Here is a 17,133-nt window from a genome sequence, read left to right as displayed (position 1 = left end):
TCGGCACGTGGACCTCCAGTTACGGCGGCCGGAGCAGTTCCTGCAGCCCCGCGGAGTCAGCTGAGCGGAGCCCCTCTTCCTGGGTTCTCCTCTTGCGTACACTGCATCTCCTGCAGAGCACCCCCTCTGTCTCCGCAGGGGAGACCTGTCCCGGTGTGTGTGTGGGGCTGCACTGCCCAGAAGGGGGCGTAACTACCTCCTCCTCCCATCGAGAACCCCTCGCCCTGTGCATACGGCCTAGGACGCCATCAGCTTGTCTGCGGCTGCACAGTGCTTCGGGAAGACCACCGTGGATGCTGGGGGAGGGTCGTGTTGTGGGAACAAAGGGAGGCAACAAGGGGCTGTGGGATGGACGCTGCCCTACCAGATCCTGGGTTCCTGTGATGCCCCGCTGATGGGCGGCAGACGCCTGGGCTGCCTCGGGAAGGCTCCACTAAGACAGAACACGGGGCTCTGCTAGTCATGTCTGCCACGGGCTCCGCACGGGATGACGGTGGCCGCTGGGCTGTGTGAACACATCAGATGCTAAGCTGCCAGCTCCGTGAAGTCCATGATTCTGCGATTCCCCGACCCCTGGCTAGGGGCCCCTTAACAGGCTCCTCTCCCACACCAGGCTGGCCTTGCCCCAGTCCCAGCTCCTCTGTGGCTTCCTGTCTACCAGCTCCTTTTCCTAGAAGCGCGTGAGGCCGAGCCATGGCGGCTGCCTCGTTCTTCCTCCAGCCCAGGCTTCGGGGCTGCAGGCCGGGGTTCCAGTGGGGACGGAAGCAGCGAGGCCGCCCCATTCGGAATCAGAGCTGCTCCTGCACGTGCAACGCGCAAACCCGCCCTGAGTGCCTCCAGCCCGGCTCCGGGGATGGGGGAGCTCACGAAGCCCAGTGAGTTCCCTGGCCTCTCCTCTCACAGGTGAGCAGAAGGCTGACCGAGGAGACGGGGCCGGGGTGAGGCGGAAGCCCCCGACCCCCGGGCAGAAGCGCGGGGGAACCTGGGCCAGGCTCTGCAGGCCCTGCCCGCGGCCTCTCAGACGGGAAGTCCGCCCAGGCGGGCCTTCCGGCCGCCGGAAGTGTAGACAGCAGGTCAGGCTGCTTCAGCCCCCAAGGCACAGCCCACATCAAGGGGCTGGGCGGGTCAAAGGCCTTCGAACTCGCAGTGTCTGTGTGCTGCAGGCCACCTGCTGCTCCAGCCAGGCGCCCACTGCCCGCACTGCCCCTCCATGGGCCACGGTGCAGCCCTGCCCCCCTGCTGAGACACACGCTGACTGTGATGCACAGCTCTCTGTCCTCGGGTCCACGGCCTCCAGGGCCAGCTGTTCCGTTTCACTCTGAACTCGGCTCTTGAGAGCCCTGGACACCCTCAGCCCCCGGGGCCCTGAGCTAGGTTCCTCCACCTCCCCCCGCTGCCGCCAGTCCTGGGCAGGGCTGTCCACTGTCACGGAGGCCTGGCTCTCCCAGGACGGCACCGATTCTAACTCCGGCACTGTGCAATCAGACCAGCGGTGAGGACCAGGGCTGAGTGTCCTGGGCTTAAGCACGGAGCCAGGCATTTGGGGTGGAATTCCAGCTCGGGAGCCTTCGCAGTGAGGAAACCTCTCTCTGCCTCAAGGCACAGACACTGACAGTGGGCAAGGTGAGCACCACTGCTATGGGGCTAGGAGACACGGCCCAGAGGGGCGCCCCGCACACAGCAAAGACTCAGTGTTAGCGGCATCCGTTCAATCATCCAGGAAGTGTGGACTTGGCCCTGACCGTGGACCAGACGCCACAAACAAGGGACCAGGCCAATAAACGGAGTACTACACACCTGTCAAAACGAGGAAGCACTCTGCAGACACACGCAGAAGGGCTTCCAGGCCAGGTGGGGAGGAGACCGAAGCCAAGCACAGAGCAGCAGGTCTATTCTGCTCCCATGCTGGGTAGGAAAAGAATAGGAACGTGGATTTGCACTGAGACTCTGGGAGAAGACACGGGAATCTAACGACTGGTGCAGCTGAGACCGGAAGGGGACAGACGTGGCCTGGCGGTGAAGACGCCACTTAAAACAGCCGCATGCCGCACTGGAGCACCTGGGAGGCGGGGTCCTGCCACCCACAGGGAACGCCTGGACTGAGACTGAGTTCCTGGCTCCTGGCTCCGGCTCTGGCCCAGCTCTGGCCACTCGGAGAAGATGGGGGGGGGGGGGCGGACGAGAGAGTAGGAATTCTCTGTCTTGTTCTGTCTCTAGACGAAGGATGGAGATTTTCATTGCACAACTCCTTCTGTGTGGATATTTCCGAGTCCTGGGAAGGCAGCCCCTACTCAACAGTGGATGATCCTGTTCCCTGGTGCTTTGTGTGTGCCACGCACGGCTCGCCCCGCTCTGGGCATTCTAAGTCAGTCTTTCCAGACAAGGCGGCTCTGGCTACCACTGCCGTCTCACAGAGGACGGTACTAAGACCCAGAGAAGCTAAGCAGCTCACGAAGGCTGCAGACTTAGCAAGAGGCAGAGCTGGGGGAGCAAGCCTGGCCGGGTCTACCGTCCGCGTCCCGAATGACGGCCAAGGTCTTCCCGAGAGCCGCCTGTGACACGGGGTTAAAGGCAAGCCCCACAAACACGCGACATGGCACACGAGGCGGAAGGACGGTGCTTGTCCCCGGAGGGGAAGGGACCGGTTCCGCACAGGCTGACTCGCAGGAGCAGCGAGGCGGCGAGAATCCCTGGGCAAAGCACACGGGGTGCGGAGGGCTGGGAGGGTCCGCGTCCCAGGGGAGGAGGGGGCGGATGTGACCCGCAGGCCGCAGGACTTCCTGCAGAGCAACAGTGCTGGCGAGAGCAGCGGGGCAGGGACAGGGGGAGGCCCACGGCGGAGCGGCACAGAAACACAGCCCTACCGTCACAGCCCCCAGGGGTCTGGGCGGCCCCGGGGAACCCCGAGGAGGGTGCAGTCTTCCCAGGAAAAGGCACCGAACAAACCGCGGACCCCACGAGGGGCACGAAAGAGCCGTGGCCGCGTGCACGGCCGTCAGCCCCAAACGGACTCTGTCCCGACCCAAAGCTGAACAGCAAAAGGACGAAAATTCAGATTTTTCGCAGGAGAGGCTTCTTCGCCAGCACGCACCCCGACCCGCAATGAACAGACTACCGGTCAGAGTGAGCACAGTCAAACCAAGGCTGCGTCCCCCGAGACGCCATTCCCAGGGTGCGAGTTCCAGCCCCGAGGGGAGACGTGTGCAGCACGCAGAATGGACAAAGGGCTCGCAACCAGACTGCATGTAGAACCCGCACCATCGACAGGGACAATGCAAGCCAGCCAATGGCAAAGCGGGCCCCAGGCCTCCCCGACACCTGACACACAGCGGCCTGAACGCTCCCACGCACACTCACGGCCAGTGTCACCGTCACCAGGACAGTGGGGAAACGTGGCTGGGGCCCTGCTCGAGGCGGCATCTCTGGGTGGCGCTGAGGACCGGAGGCCCTGGGGGTGGGGCCCTGGGGGAGGAGGAGAGGAGGCGGAGGAGGAGGAGGAAGAGAGGGCCCCCCAGGATACCCGGTCTCGCCAGGTGACATCCTGTGTGCCACCTTGGGATCCTGCCCAGAAGTCCCCAGCAGGGAGAGCAACCTCGCCACAGGCAGCCCCTCCCCCTGGACGTCCCACCTTCGGGAGTGCAAGCCGAGCAATCTATGTGTTAGGAATTGCTCAGTGCTAAGTAGCCCAGGGGATGTCCAAGACCTTGGGATCCAAACGGTCTGCGAGCAGCCAGGGGGTCTCATCCAGCAGGCACCCACCGGGAAGGACCTGGGATGGAGACCACGCTGCCAAGCGTGGGGGTGGCCGTGGGGAACAATCCGCTTTGCAGGTGGGAGTGGGACCCGCACCACGGCGGCGGTTGGCACTGACATTAAGCGACCCCCTCCTCTTCGCTACACTGAACGACAAGCGAAAATTTCAGGGGAAACAACAAAGACCCAAGAATACGAGAGGTATTCAGAAGGTCAGGGAAAATGTGTATTACCAGAAACACCCATGCAGGCGCAGGCGCAGGCGCAGGCTGCTGCTTCAGATGCCCACGTCCCATTGCACGGTGCCTGCGATTCAGCCCCGGCCTCTGACCCAGCTCTCTGCTGGTGTGCACCTGGGAGGCAGTGGGCGACGGCCCCACTACCTGCGTCCCTGCCACCTGTGTAGGAGACCCGGATGGAGCTCCTGGCTCAGCCCCAGCTGTTGAGGGCGTCTGGGGAGTGAACCAGCAAATGCAAGACCCCTCTCTCTCTCTCTCCTTCCCTCTCTCGTTTTGCCTCTGGGATAAATACAACCAACTAAACAAACCTTACAAACGCACACTCCTGGGGCCTGGGTCCCCCGTCCCCCTGCAGCAGCACTGGCACACCCCTGGGTCTCACACTCCACAGAGGGCCAGGCTGGGCTCGGGGGTCCCGGGCCCAGAGAATATCCGGGCTGGGGAATAGGATTCTGCCTTGAAACAAACAAAAAGCAAACACAAAGCAAAACCAGGCCTGGCTTTCAACTGCTTTTGGCACTGAAATAAACTCATCTTTCCAGGAACTTTCTGAACCTCCCCCACCCCGTGGACGGCCAGGAGGGAGACTTTCCAGACTGACCCGCGTGTCTGAGTCTCTCTCACACACAGTGGACAGAACACACAGGGACCAGAAGCGACCGGCACTGCCCCCTACAGGCTGCACCCCAGCTACCCCCTGCAACCCAAGGGCGAGGCTTCTGGTCCCCAGGGACATCCCAGCCTCCCATTTACCTTCATAGCAAACACAGAAGGGAAATGCCATTCCCATACCCTGGGCAGGCGGACGGAGCCGTGTGTCAGAGAGCTTTGGTAAACTCATAGACGCTATCTCCATAGAGACCCACAACTACATAAATGCCTGAGGGATTACGAGGGAATCGAACCGTCTGGGCCGGCAGGGTTCTCCTCGTGTACGGTCCAGCCAGTGCGGCCCCACAGAGTTCTGCACATGGATGGAGACGTCTCCACCTGCCCTGGCCAAGGCGGCCCCGCGAGCCACATGTGGCTTCCGGGCAACGTGAAATGTGGCTAGCACAGCTGTGCCTGCATTTTAATACACTTAACTGGAAGGCAGCCATGTTGGCTGGTGGCTGCCACGTGGGCTAAGGTAGGTCTGGCCTTTCCTCCTGCTTGTCTTTTCAGCATGCACGTGAATTCCTGCGTGACCGTGGATTTGTTTCCCCCCAGGAAGAAAGAAAAACGGCACAAGAAGAAAACCACGTGCACGCTGTTATTGCCATCAGCACGCCCCCCCCCCACCCGGCGAGCTCTCTGGGAAAGGAGGTTCCAGGCCCAGGTCACCCCTCCCCCAGGGCAGCTCTGCAGGGCCCGTGCCGGTCAAGGCCCTCGGCTGGGGCCCAGCTGTTACACCTGGAGCCCAGCTCAGTCCGTCCTAGGCTCACCCCCCACCAGATTTCCGAGGCTCCCCGCACCCGTGCCCACCGTCTCCTGCCCGGGCGTGAAGCAGTCTGGGAGAAGAGGAGCCAGAAGCCTTGAGGCTCAGACACGTGGGCAGGCATGTCCTCGGCCCCTCCCACCAGGAGCACCCACAACACGTGGTGGCCCACACATCCCATCCCGTGGGGACCTGGCCTCTGACCCTGCCGGCTGCTTACTCAGCGGCTCCCCGTTGTCTGGGGTGAGGCTGGGAATAGGGAAGGAGACTGCAGCCCTCCCCTCCCCCACATCGGGGCAGAGGGCGGGGGGGGGGGGGCAAGGGGCTTGGGCGGAAGGGGTGGCTGTAGACACACTGGTGCCGAGAGAAGGCTTCGGCTTGCTGCCCCAGCCTCTGCCACAGGCCTGCGCTGTCTCCCTCCCTCCCTGGGCCTCAGCTCTCTCCATGCTATGAGGGTGTCCCCAGGACAGGGGATGCAACCATGGTGGGGGCAAGGGGAGACGTGCATGGACCCCTGATGTCAGCACGCAAAGCCGGCTCTGCAGGGCTGCCCTCCACGGGCGCTGCTGGCCAAGGACGGTGCAGGAAACTGCTGTGGTGTCACGGCCACACACACACCCCCTCCCCGTGACACTGAGTCACGCTGCCACCCCCAGCAGTGTGACCGCATTTCCTCCCCTAGGACGAAGGGTGTCCTGTGTGCGGCCAGAGCAGGCTGCAGCCGCCCAGGCCCAGGCCCAGCCTGAAGAACCACCTGGAGACCGAGCGTCCCGGCCTGGAATCCCAGCCTGGGGCTTTGGCTCCCTGGTAAAGCCCGCCCCACCTGCCCCCATGGGATCGCACGCTAAGGTTGCTGAGCTGTCAAGAGCGGGAGACGGGAGGGGGTCGAGTGACACAGACTAAATGATTATGCATCCCCCCCCCCCCCCCCCCGCATAACCCCTGAGTAAGGGCATAGGAGGCGGGGCCTTTGGCAGGTGCTTAGGTCATGGGGGTGGAGTCCTCCTGATGGGGATTAATGCCCTTGTAATCGGGAGCCTAGAGAGCTGTTACTTTTGCCACTAGGGGGTGCAGACAGCAGACTGCCCGCTACAAACCAGGTAGCGAGATCTCGCCAGACACCCAATCTGCCGGGGCCCTGACCTGGGTCTTCCCAGCCTCCAGCGCTGTGAGCAGGCAACTCCCACCGTGTCAGCCACGGGGCCCTGGTGCCAGGACCACGGCTCACTGCAGGGTAAGGGGCCCACGCGGGGCAGCGCTGCGGCAGCACAGGCACACCGCACCCCAGGGCCCAAAGACTCCCAGGCCAGGGCCTCCGCCGGGGACGACGAGGGCGGTGGGCAGGTGCGCCCGGCACGCCTCCTCCTCCCAGGTTCTCCACCACATCTCCACCTCACGGGGCCAGCTCTGGCCTCAACGAACTTGGACTCAGGTCCTGACCCTGTCACCCGCTGTGCTCTGCTTCCTCCTGGGCACGGAGACAACGACTGAGAAAAAGCTCTTAGCCAAGGGGCCCTTGCAGGCGGCAAGACACCCCTGCTGGCCGGGCGTCAGAATTCCTGCTGCGGGCTGCCTCCGCCCAGGGGAAGAATTCTTCCACTAGAATCGCAGGGTGTGAAGTGCAGGCCTGGCCGCTCCCCTTCTTGGAATCTCTCCTGTCCAGCTCTTGAACTCCACTGGAGGCCAGAGAAGGCCACAGCCGCCAGACTGGAGGGATCCCGCCAACCCCCGGGGCCGGCAGCAGAGGCCCGACCGTGCAGGGGACAGGCCTGGGACAATCACGCTGTAGAAAGTGGCGGGGGACTTGGAGTCAGCAGATCCTGAACCCCCGCTCTCGGGGATATCCTGGGGCCGGCTCCTGCCAGCCTTCGCTCACAGCACTGCCGGCGGTGTTCCACGGTGATGGCCTCTGCTCAGGGGCACCTCTCGGGGTTTGCATCCCAGGCTCCCAGCCGCGACGCTAGGGCTCAGGCCTGCAGCTCCCCCCCTCCCCGGCCCCCCAGCGCCTGCGCGCCAAGCCTGCGGGCTGTCTTAAACAGAGACCTCCACCAGGATGCTGCCTCGCAGCTGAGAGCTGAAGCAAGCAGGCCGCGCGTCCCCTTGTTCAGCCTCAGCTGGGGCGGTGTGCACCTGTCGGTCGACTCAAATAGCGCACCCCCCTCCCCGGGCACATTCTTGGGTGGCCTGGAAAGGGACACCAGGACCCACCCACCTGGGGCTCACACGTGAACGTAAGCAAGCAGCAGGACTGCAAATACAGAATTGATAAGCATTGAGAATTGAAGCTAAGCGTCGCTTTGTCAACCACACCTGTCCCCTCGCATCCTAGGTCGGGCGCCACCTCCTCCCCGCTGACCACGATGTTGGTGGCGACTGTTGGCAGAGCCTCCGCCTACCCCAACATGGGGGTGTCCCAGCCGGGAGTCTCTGTGAAGCCCCCAGTGTGCGTGAGCTGCAGCGCCCCACGCTGGCCAGGCAGTGCCTGCACACCCGGGATCCGCAATGATTAGAGCCGCAACGAGGCTCCCCACGGCTCCACAGCCACTCACGGAGCTGGCGCCCCGTTGCCCCATGGGAGTAGAGTGGACAGGAGGGTGTGGCCTCGGGGCCCTGCGGGGAACCACGAAGAACCAGCCACGTTTATTAACTCCTTGTAGGTGCCTCTCCTTCCCACACACTGACTTGTGGTCCACGGCCGTCGCCTTCCTCTGCCCACCAGCAAACCCAGGCCACCGGACGGACTGCCCAGCCTCAGCCCAAGCACCGGCCTGTCCCAGCTCCCCCTGCCCAGCCAGGCAGGCCGAGTCGTGACTGCCACCATCTCCCCGCCCCCACAGCACACACCTGATCCACCGCCAGGTTCTTAGAACATCCTACGCCCACTGCCCGGACCCCAGCCCAGCGGCCTTTCTGGCCTCGCTTCCTGCTCCCTGCATACCGCAGCCCTAGTGCTAGCTGCCCACGCGCTTCGGCTAGGAAAAAAACCACACCCACACGTCTGCATTTGCAATCACCAAAGCCTGGAGTTGAGCCAGAGGCGCCCCAGGGATACTGGCACAGCCAGGTCACAAAAACTCAGCGATGCAACAGGGCTGACTGCTCACCCGCAGCGCGCCGCCAGGGGGCGCCACAGGGCAGGACCCGCACCCCCACCCCATCCCAGGACGCGGGGAAGTTGGCCACAGCGACTGCCGGGCAGGGAGGGGCCGGCCACAGAGGGCTCCGGCGCGGGCGGGTGATGGAGCCTCCTTGTGTCTCACTTGCAGGAGTGGGGGCTGCTGCCCAGGCCAGGTAGGATGAGGGCCTAGTGGAGCAGGGTGGGCCCCCAATCCAGAGTGTCGAGTGTCCCCAGACGAGGAGAGAGACACACACAGGCAGCAGGCATGCGACAGCCAAGGAGCCAAGGATGCCCAGGGCCACTGGAGCCAGGGAGAGGCAGAGCGGGGGTTGCTTCCCTGAGACCCCACCCCACCTCAGCTCGGCTGGCACCTCCCAGACACCGCCCTGGAGCAGCCCGGGCAGCCTGCAGCCTGCGGCACCAGGCGACGGTCCTGTGTCCCCCGAGACGGGGCAAGGACAAGGTTCCAGGTCACCTCTGGACCAGCGCTGTGCAGGCCAGGGCGGGGTGCAGGCTAAGGGCGGGAGGAGTGTGGGGCTTCGGCAGCTCGGCCCTGCGAGGGTGGGGCGCGGGCCGAGCAGGTGGAGTCTCTGTTTCTCCAGCCACTTAGAGTCATCGGCCCTCACTCTGCTGCCTGCGCCCAGCTTCGACGGCCGCCCCCAACACACGGCAGACCTCGCAGTGGGCCCCTCCCCTCCCCCAGGGCCTCTCTGTCAGTTCCTCCTCGCCCTGCCCTTTGGCATCAACCTGTCCTATATTCATTCAACAAACATTCCTCAAAGGCTGTGCCAGACCCTCCCCCCTCCCCACCCACGGATGCTTACAAACCAGTGGGCCCTCGGCAGAGAGGAAGCTGCCGCAGGCGGGAGGGGGAGGCCCTGGGCGTGTGGCTGGCCAGGGCCCCTGCGTAAGCGAGAGCCAGGTGCTCCTCCCTTGCTCGCCGGGCTTCGGGATGACCCCCACCTCTGGGTGACACACCTGCCGTAACATGCGGTCTGCCCAGAGACCGAAGGTGCGGCGCCCCCACCTGCCTTTCTCTCTGCCAGGTGCCCTTGAGCAGTGAACAACCCGCGCAACAGTCCTGGGAGGCGCCTTGCTGGAGGTGGAGGTAGGGCAGGTGCGCTCGGGCCTTGAGGCAGGAAAGCCCTCAGAACCTTCCGCAGGGCTGGAGGGAGAGGCAGCCCCGTGCCCCCACCTCTGGGGCCTGCCACGCGGGAGCGCCCCGTGCCTGCACTGAGCCCAGGATAGAGCCTCGGGGAAACCAGGGCCCCTGTGTGAGCACAGAGCGCCCGGGCAGGGCCTGGCTGGGGGATCCCCGGAGCAGCCCTGAGCTCCAAGGCCCGCAGGGCTGGGGGCCGGGGTGGGCTGCTCTGGCCAGGGAGAGAGACCACTCTCCAGACAGCCCACCCTGCTCAACTCCAGGCTGTCCCTGGGGCCTCCAGGTGCAGCCCCTAGGGTCTGGCCACGTCCAGGGGCTGATGCGGGGCTGTGGGAGGGCGGCTCCGAGCAGGAGCCGTTGCGGCCGTGGGAAGGGGAAGTCGGGTCCTGGCCACAGCTGAGCCGGTGGACACCGAGGCCTCTGGTGGACAGCAGGCAGCCAGCGAGGGCCCAGCGACAGGCAATGGACGTGAGCCTGACGGCAGCCAGGGAGGACATGGAACCGCCCAGGAGGTCGGGACGCGGGTGCACGGGAGGTGTGACCCGGAGAGACCTGGATCTCAGGTGCGGATGGGGACGGAGCCACGGAGACCTTGGTCAGGACGCAAGGCGCTGGCGGCACAGACACAAGCCAAAGCCGCTGACCTGAGGCTCACGAACCCTCGACGTGGGAAACAATGTTTGCAATCCCGGCTCTCTCCTCTGCCTCCTCCTGCCTGCTGATGCCGGGGCCAAGGACCTGCAGGCAGCCCGGCAGGGCAGCTCAGTGCTTCTGGCACGTGACTTGGTGCCGTGTCATGAGAGAACAGCATTCTGGGTCAGGGAAGACTGGCTGTGTCCACCAGTGACAGAAAGTCTAGAGCAGCAGCAAGTCTGGGTGGGCGGTCCGGGGAGGGCGCTGCTCCAACATGGCTAGGACCCTTACTATTTTGTTGTTCCACCCTGCTACACAGTTTCCACTCTCAAGTTCACCTCAGAGTCCAAGATGGCTGCTTCAGCTCCTGCCATCATCTCTGCATTTCAGCCAACAAGAAACAGGAAAGGTGACACAGACGTATCCCTTCCCTTTCAGGGCGTCTTCAGATGCCTTACATCTCTCGGTCCTGAACTTACACGTGGCCACACCCAGCTATAAGGAGACGGGGACATAGCTGCACAAGACAGCCAGCTGAAATTCGGGGCCAATCAGCAGGCTCTGCCTTGCCCTTGAACTCAAGGCTCCGGGATGGTGACAGAGCCACATGGGTTTTCAGGAGCTTCGGTGAAAACACGGGGGACCCAGAAAGAAGCCAGGAAGTCAACCCAGACCCGACTCAGCCGGCTCCAACCGGTATGACGACCCCGCCAGGAGGAAGCCGGCAGAGCGGGCAGGGGACCAGCTCAACGCGAGATGCGTGCTCAGGAAAACGGTGCACAGAGCAGCGAAGCCGCGCGTGCGCACACACGGCCGGCCAGGGCGCAGGCTCGCACGGCGGGGCCAGGCCCACAGGCGCCAGGACGCTGGCCGGCCGCACACGGCTCCGTGTGCTGGAGGGACCTTTATCTGAGCACGCGCGCACACACACACCCCACCCGCGTGCGGGGCGGCAGCCCCCAGCTGCACACCGCTCCCCTCGGCCTTTCCCCCTCCCCCATCCGATGCCTCCTGGCCACCTGGAAGGCTTTCCCTGCCGAGGCCCGATGTCATCAGCAGTTAAAACCTCACTCATTCTTCGAGACCAGACGCAAATGCCACCTCTTCCAGGGAGTCCTCCCTGCCTGGCCGGGTACGAGAGCCCTGGTGCCTTTCTATACGATGCCCTATACTTCAATCATGTGCACGTCTCTTACTTTCCCTAGAGGACAAACTGCGGACTGCTGGGTGCTCAAGTGCTCAGTAGCTGGCTGGATGTGGGGGTGTGGGTGGGCTGGCGGGTAGGCGGCTGGCTGGGCGGAAGCATGGGGGGTGCAGAGGTCGGGTGAGGCTGGATGAGGACTGGCAAGGTTGGGAAGCTCTCCCGGAGGTGGTGGAAGGTACAGACGCGGGGACCACGACACCGGTGAGGCCCGGGGGTCCTGCGTGCCCCGCCCCGCCGTGGGCCCCTCCTTCCTCCGGCCCTCTCCTGATACCCCACGGGGCGGGAGGCGCCACCCAGGAGTCGGAGGGGCTGGCGTCTCAGTCCCCTGGTTAATCAGAGTGGACGAGGCTCTTAGCTTTGCTAGAGAAGCCGGAGCCCAGGGCGAGGCGGGGGCGGCGGCTTCAGGGGCGCTGAGGCGCTCCCTCCCCCAGCTGGGGGTCTCTCCTCCCAGTCTGCCTGTCCCCCGGGGCCCTCACACGCGGAACGGATGCAGGGTGAGGGGCGCCGTGGCCCAGAGGATGTGGCCTGAGCAGGCGCGGCCGCCGCTTCACAGACAGCCCCGGCCCGACCACAGCGGCCCCAGGCCGCCGGTTCCCCAGCAGCTGGCTGGGGCGAGGCACCCGGATGACTGGCAGGATGGGGCGTGGGGGGCTCTGGGCCACTTCCCACGCTCCCGCTCAGCAGCGCTACTTCCGGCCAAGGGGTCGCCTCTGAGGAGGGGGGACAGGCACGGGGCCGTGCAGGGGCGACAGGCGAGGCCGTGATGGCAACACTGGCTTCCAGATTGTTCTACAAAAGGCCCGAGGCTCGCAGCCACACAGATGCGGGGTCAACAAGGCCCTGCCCGTGCCCTGTGGACACCCGGGCTGGTCTTCAAGGCCACACGAGCCGTGGAACACTGTGTCAGGAGGAGAGCGGCACAGAGTGTCGCCGCTGTCCCCTACGCCGGGACAGGACGCTGATCTCAGAGGCCACAGCCTGGCAGGGAGCCCCTTCCCCGGCCCCGTGCCAAGTGGACAAGTGGTTCATGTGAACGAGGAGTCCTTGCAAGCTGGCATGCGTGGAAGGCTTCCTGGAGGAGGCAGACCTTTTTACAAAGGGCAGAAGGGGCTGCCCAGGGCAAGGCACAAGGCTGTGGCTGGGAAGGGCAGAGCTGTGGAGGTGACTAGGCCGGGCCACGGAGCAGGCCGCGGGGGGACCTGCTGCTCTCCCTGCCCAGCCCAAGGTCCTCGCCAGCGGAAGCCACAGCAGCAGAATGGCTCCTCCGGGCCTTGGGACCGAGCAGCGGTCAGCAGGCGACGGCCCCGCTGTCATGTCCATTGTCAGCTCCCACCCTGGAGGACACGCGCGGGTTTCAGACACAACTGCGGTGGGGGACAGGTCAACTTCCTGGTTCCCAGAATAAGGGCAGACTCCGGGGAATAGTTACATGAATGGAAAGTTCTAGAACTGGCATCAATGGACTTCCCAAGACAGAGTGACTCATGCCCCACCCCTGCTTAATGGGGGGGACAAACAGGAAGTCAGGGGGCTTTTCTGAGTCACTTCTCCCACGTCGGGGTCCACTTTTCATCAGCCCATCCCAGGCAGCATCTGTCTTGGGGTCCCTCACACTCAACTCACTGTCCACGGGGGGCGGTCACCGGTCACTGGGCGCTGGGCGCTGCCGGCGGCCTCCGCCCCCACCTCTCTCTCGCTGCGCCTCACCTGTCACTGCCTAGGGGACTCAATCTTGCCGTGCCAATGGGAACTCGGAGGGGTCAGAGGGCGGGGTGGGGGTCCTGTCACTCCCCCCCACTCTGGGCAGGAAGCCCCCAGTCAGCTGCAGGTGCCTCCCGGGGCTTCCTGACTTTAACATGCGGTGCTTTAGGGAAGATCACTACACAGGGCAGGCCCAGGGCAGGGCGGGGAAGCAGGGGCTGGGGGCAGATGCGTAGAGCAGCCCCTCACTCCAGCTGAGTCAGATGACCTGGGCCTGGGCCTGGGGGTAGGGGACAGGAGTGCGGCCCCGGGCACGGGAGGGAGCCCGTGCGCCGGAGTGGGGACGTGGGTCCAGCAGGTTCTGGGTCTCAGGGAGGAATGGCAGCAGGAACTGGAGCGCTGGCCCCTAGAGCAGGGAGGCCCGGGGCCGGGGGCAGAGGGTGGGGGCTGTGAGGTGGGACCCTGAACCCATCACCAGCTTAGCTCCGGGCGAGCCCCGCCCGGGAAGCCCCCTCCCCCAGTGCCTGTGTTAGTTGAGGGGCTCCCGGGAGCCCCCTCTTCCTGTTAGGCCCTGGTTGCACCTGCAGCTCCAGCGCCATTGAGGAAGGCAGTTCCTCTTCCTGGGCCTGTGTCCTCACTGTGAAACAGGATCAGATCAGGCTGGGTCAGGTCAGGGACGGCTGCACCGTTTGCAACAGCGGACTCTTTCCAAATGGAATCTTAGGCATCCCTGCCTCTCACGACGCAAGACCTAGGGCAGCCGTGGGGGACGGCGGTCATCACCGCCTGAGAGGCCTGCAGGAGTGCCCCGTCCAAGTGCCCAGCTTCCTGCTCGTGCGCACTCCGGGAGGCCGCAGTGACGGCCCCAGGACTTGGGTCCCTGCCGCCCGCCCGCGTGGGAGACTTGGACTGAGTCGTGGGCTCCTGGCTTCAGCCGGCCCAGCCCTGGCTATTGTAGGCACCGTGGAGAGGATACAAGATCTCTTTCAGTCTCTCTCTCTAGCTCCCTGCATCTCAAACCAAAAAATGAGACTAACTAAAGAAAATGTTTTTAGATGCAAGTGCTTGGCTTCCCGGAGCAGGGCAGCGTGGGTGCCTGCCAGGGGTCCCCCACCCCAAAAGGTACTGGCTAGAGGGGGCTCTGGGAGGAGCCACCCCCACCCCCGGGTGTTCCCTGGGCACGGCTGCACCTGTCCCCTGAGGTGTGGCCCCTCGGCAGCCTCACTCAGCACAGCCTCCCACTCCCCTCCAGGCCATCAGCAAACCCTGGGTCCCCTTCTCCCAACTCCTGGCCTCCGCTTCCGCCTCCCCCTGCAGTCTGCCCACAGCCCAAGGGCAGGAACCCTCCCTGGCCACAGCCCTCCAGCCCGTCCGAGGCCTCGGTCGGCCGCACACCGGGGAAGCGCCCTTCAGTCCTCTGGGAGTGTCCTCTCCTCCAGCTGGGCTCCTGGGCCCAGATCAGCCCTCTGAGTCCCCAGGCCCCTCTGCCCCAGCTCTGCCCCTCCCCGCGGGGATGTCAGCTGCCAGTGGGGGCCCAGAGGCTCTCTGATGAACGGCCCTGGAATGCATAAATGCAGAGCCCAACAGCGGACAGACAGCGCCTGGACCTGGCCTGCCGGCCCTCCTCTGCCTGCATGTTCTCTTTGCAACAGGAAGCAGAGCTGGCTTGCAAACATCCGCAGGGTCTTGGTTTTGGGGGCGGGGGGTGGGGAGACAGTAGAGTGGGGGGTCCTGGGTGGTCAGCAGAGCCCGGGGCTGGGCTGGGGGGAAAAGGCTGCCCATTCTTTCTCCTCCAGTCTTTGCGTCCTGGGGGGGCCATCTGCGCACTGCCCACTAGCACTTGACGCACGGCCTGGGATCCGGGTGGGGGGGACAGACTCTCAGAAGACAAATTAGCAGGAGGCAGCCTCGTGTCTTCATTTCCTGCTTGCCACCAGTGGGAGTGAGCTCTCCGTCACCAGGGGTATGCAAGCCTATTCCAGGGAGCTTATCTAGGGGATTCCTGCACCTGGTGCACTTACACGAGATGCTATCTGGGGACTGTCATTGTGTGCTTAAAGTGCAGGGAGGCACCCGGGGGAGAAGACGGCCCAGTAATGAAGGGACAGAGGCAGGAGGAAGTGGGCCAGGCCAGGTCGTACCTAGGGAAAACGGGAAGTTGATGAGGTCAGAGCCCCGGCTCTCACCGGGCTCCCCCCCCCCCGCCCAGGGACGCCTCCTTTCCGCTCCGGGGGTGTGGCGGGCACTCGCCCAGGGGGCCCTGCCCCAGCGGAATTCCCTGTTCCTTCCACCGGACGACATGTGTTTTTGTAGAGGTCCTTCCAAGGCAAAGCAACAGGCGTCCAGTTTCCGGGCTGAGGTCGCTGGGGTGGGGGTGGGGGTGGGGGAGGCGTTCAGAAGCCGCAGCAGCAGGCCCGGCCAGCCCCTTCAGCGCCCCGCACCCGAGCGCACGCCCGGCTTCCCCAGCGCCCCCCCACCAGAGCCTGCGCCGGGCTCCCGCCGCGGCCCCCAGGCCCGTGCGGCGCAGAACCCGGTTTTCCAGAACTGAGGCGGAGGACGAAGGACCCGGCCACAGCCGCAGCCCCAGGGCTTCCACGCCGAACCAGCGGAGGCCGGAGCCCGGCTCCCGGAGACGCGCGCTGGGACGTCGGCGCCCGTAGGCTGTCCCAGGGGACCGCTGTCCGCCTGGCACCTCCTCCACACCTGCAGCTTCCCGGGACGCCCACCGGGCTCTGCGGGGCCAGGGGTCTTCTCCGCTGAGCAGTCTTAAGCAATGCCCGAAGAGGCGGCGCGGCGTGGGGAGCGGGCAGGGGGACGTGAAAGGAGACCCCCGGGTCCCCTCTCTCAGAAGCCGCTTCCCAGGCGCCAAGCACGCGCAGCCGCCGCGCCCTGGACCCGACCCAGGCACCGGCTTGACAAGGCCAATCCGAAGGTCACTGTCCCCCGACAGGCCAGTGGGGCGGGCAAGGGGACCCCAAGGGGCCCTCGGTTTAGGCAGTGAGGGTCGCCTGCTGGGCAGCGGGAACGCGCCGGCCGGACCCCAAAACCCGAGGGGGTGCGCAGGGCTCGGGCAGAGCCGCGAGTGCCAGAGGCTGGCGTCGCCGCGACTGTGCGTGTTTGCATCCAAAGTTCGGGCGGAGCGGGGCCGCGTCTACACCGGCAGCGCCGGCTCTGACAGGTCGGGGCGCCCTCCCTGGCAACCCGGCCGCCCCAAACGCGCGCGGGTTTCCTAACAGCACCGTCTGCGCTTCCCAGTGTAGCCAGGTCGTCGCGTCCCGCACACAGCGGGGCTGCCCTCCTCCGCGCAGGACCGGTCTGGCTCTGGCCTTGGCCGCGGCCGTGGGTTCGTCTCCGCCCGCCACCGCCGGTGTCCCTCGGCCGAGGAGCTGCGAGGGCTCCTGGGGGCGGGGAGGCGGAGCGGGGCGGCCCGGCTGGGGCCGAGCGCGGGTTGGGGCGGTGGGGGGGGGGGGCGGGCGCCGCGACTTACCCCGCGGGGTCCCGGCGCGTGGACGCCCCGGCGCGTCGGCTCATGTCGGCGGCGGCCGCGGGACGCTGCTCCGAAAGGCTCCGGCGCGCGGTCGCGTGCGCTCGCATGGCCCCGGGGAAGGGCCCGAGCGGGCGCCGCCGCCGCCGCCCCGCGCCGAGTAGGGAAGCCGCCGCCGCCGCGCGCTGGGCGCTCGCTCCCGGCGACTTCCTGTATCGCCGCGAGCGGGGCTTTCAGGAAGAGGCTGGCCTTGGTGGTCAAGGTTTTTTTGTCAAGAGCCATTCGGCGGCGGCTCGCGGCCCCGAGCCCCCTGGGACACACGGAAGCCCCAGCGGCCGCGCCCCCGGGGCCGGGCCAGGCGGCGGGCGGTGCCGGAGCCGGCGCGCCCGGTGCGGACGCCCAACCTCGGAGTGCCGCCTCCGCCC

General features: G+C 65.7%; 1 protein-coding gene across 1 annotated transcript in view; it reads right to left on the bottom strand.

Annotated features, from left to right (window-relative positions):
• The window catches only part of RIN3 (Ras and Rab interactor 3), a 117,401-nt gene extending 100,491 nt beyond the window's left edge, over window positions 1–16,910 (bottom strand). The window contains exon 1 of the mRNA XM_051826438.2: window positions 16,712–16,910. Coding sequence (XP_051682398.2) covers window positions 16,712–16,818 — 107 coding nt within the window. The 5' untranslated portion in view covers window positions 16,819–16,910. The remainder of the gene's footprint in view (window positions 1–16,711) is intronic.
• Between the last annotated feature and the right edge of the window lie 223 nt (window positions 16,911–17,133).

Source organism: Oryctolagus cuniculus, chromosome 20 (assembly GCF_964237555.1).
Source record: "Oryctolagus cuniculus chromosome 20, mOryCun1.1, whole genome shotgun sequence".
Lineage (NCBI taxonomy): Eukaryota > Metazoa > Chordata > Mammalia > Lagomorpha > Leporidae > Oryctolagus > Oryctolagus cuniculus.
The sequence above is the reverse complement of the archived record's forward strand: the minus strand, read 5'-3'. Positions and strand labels throughout refer to the sequence as shown.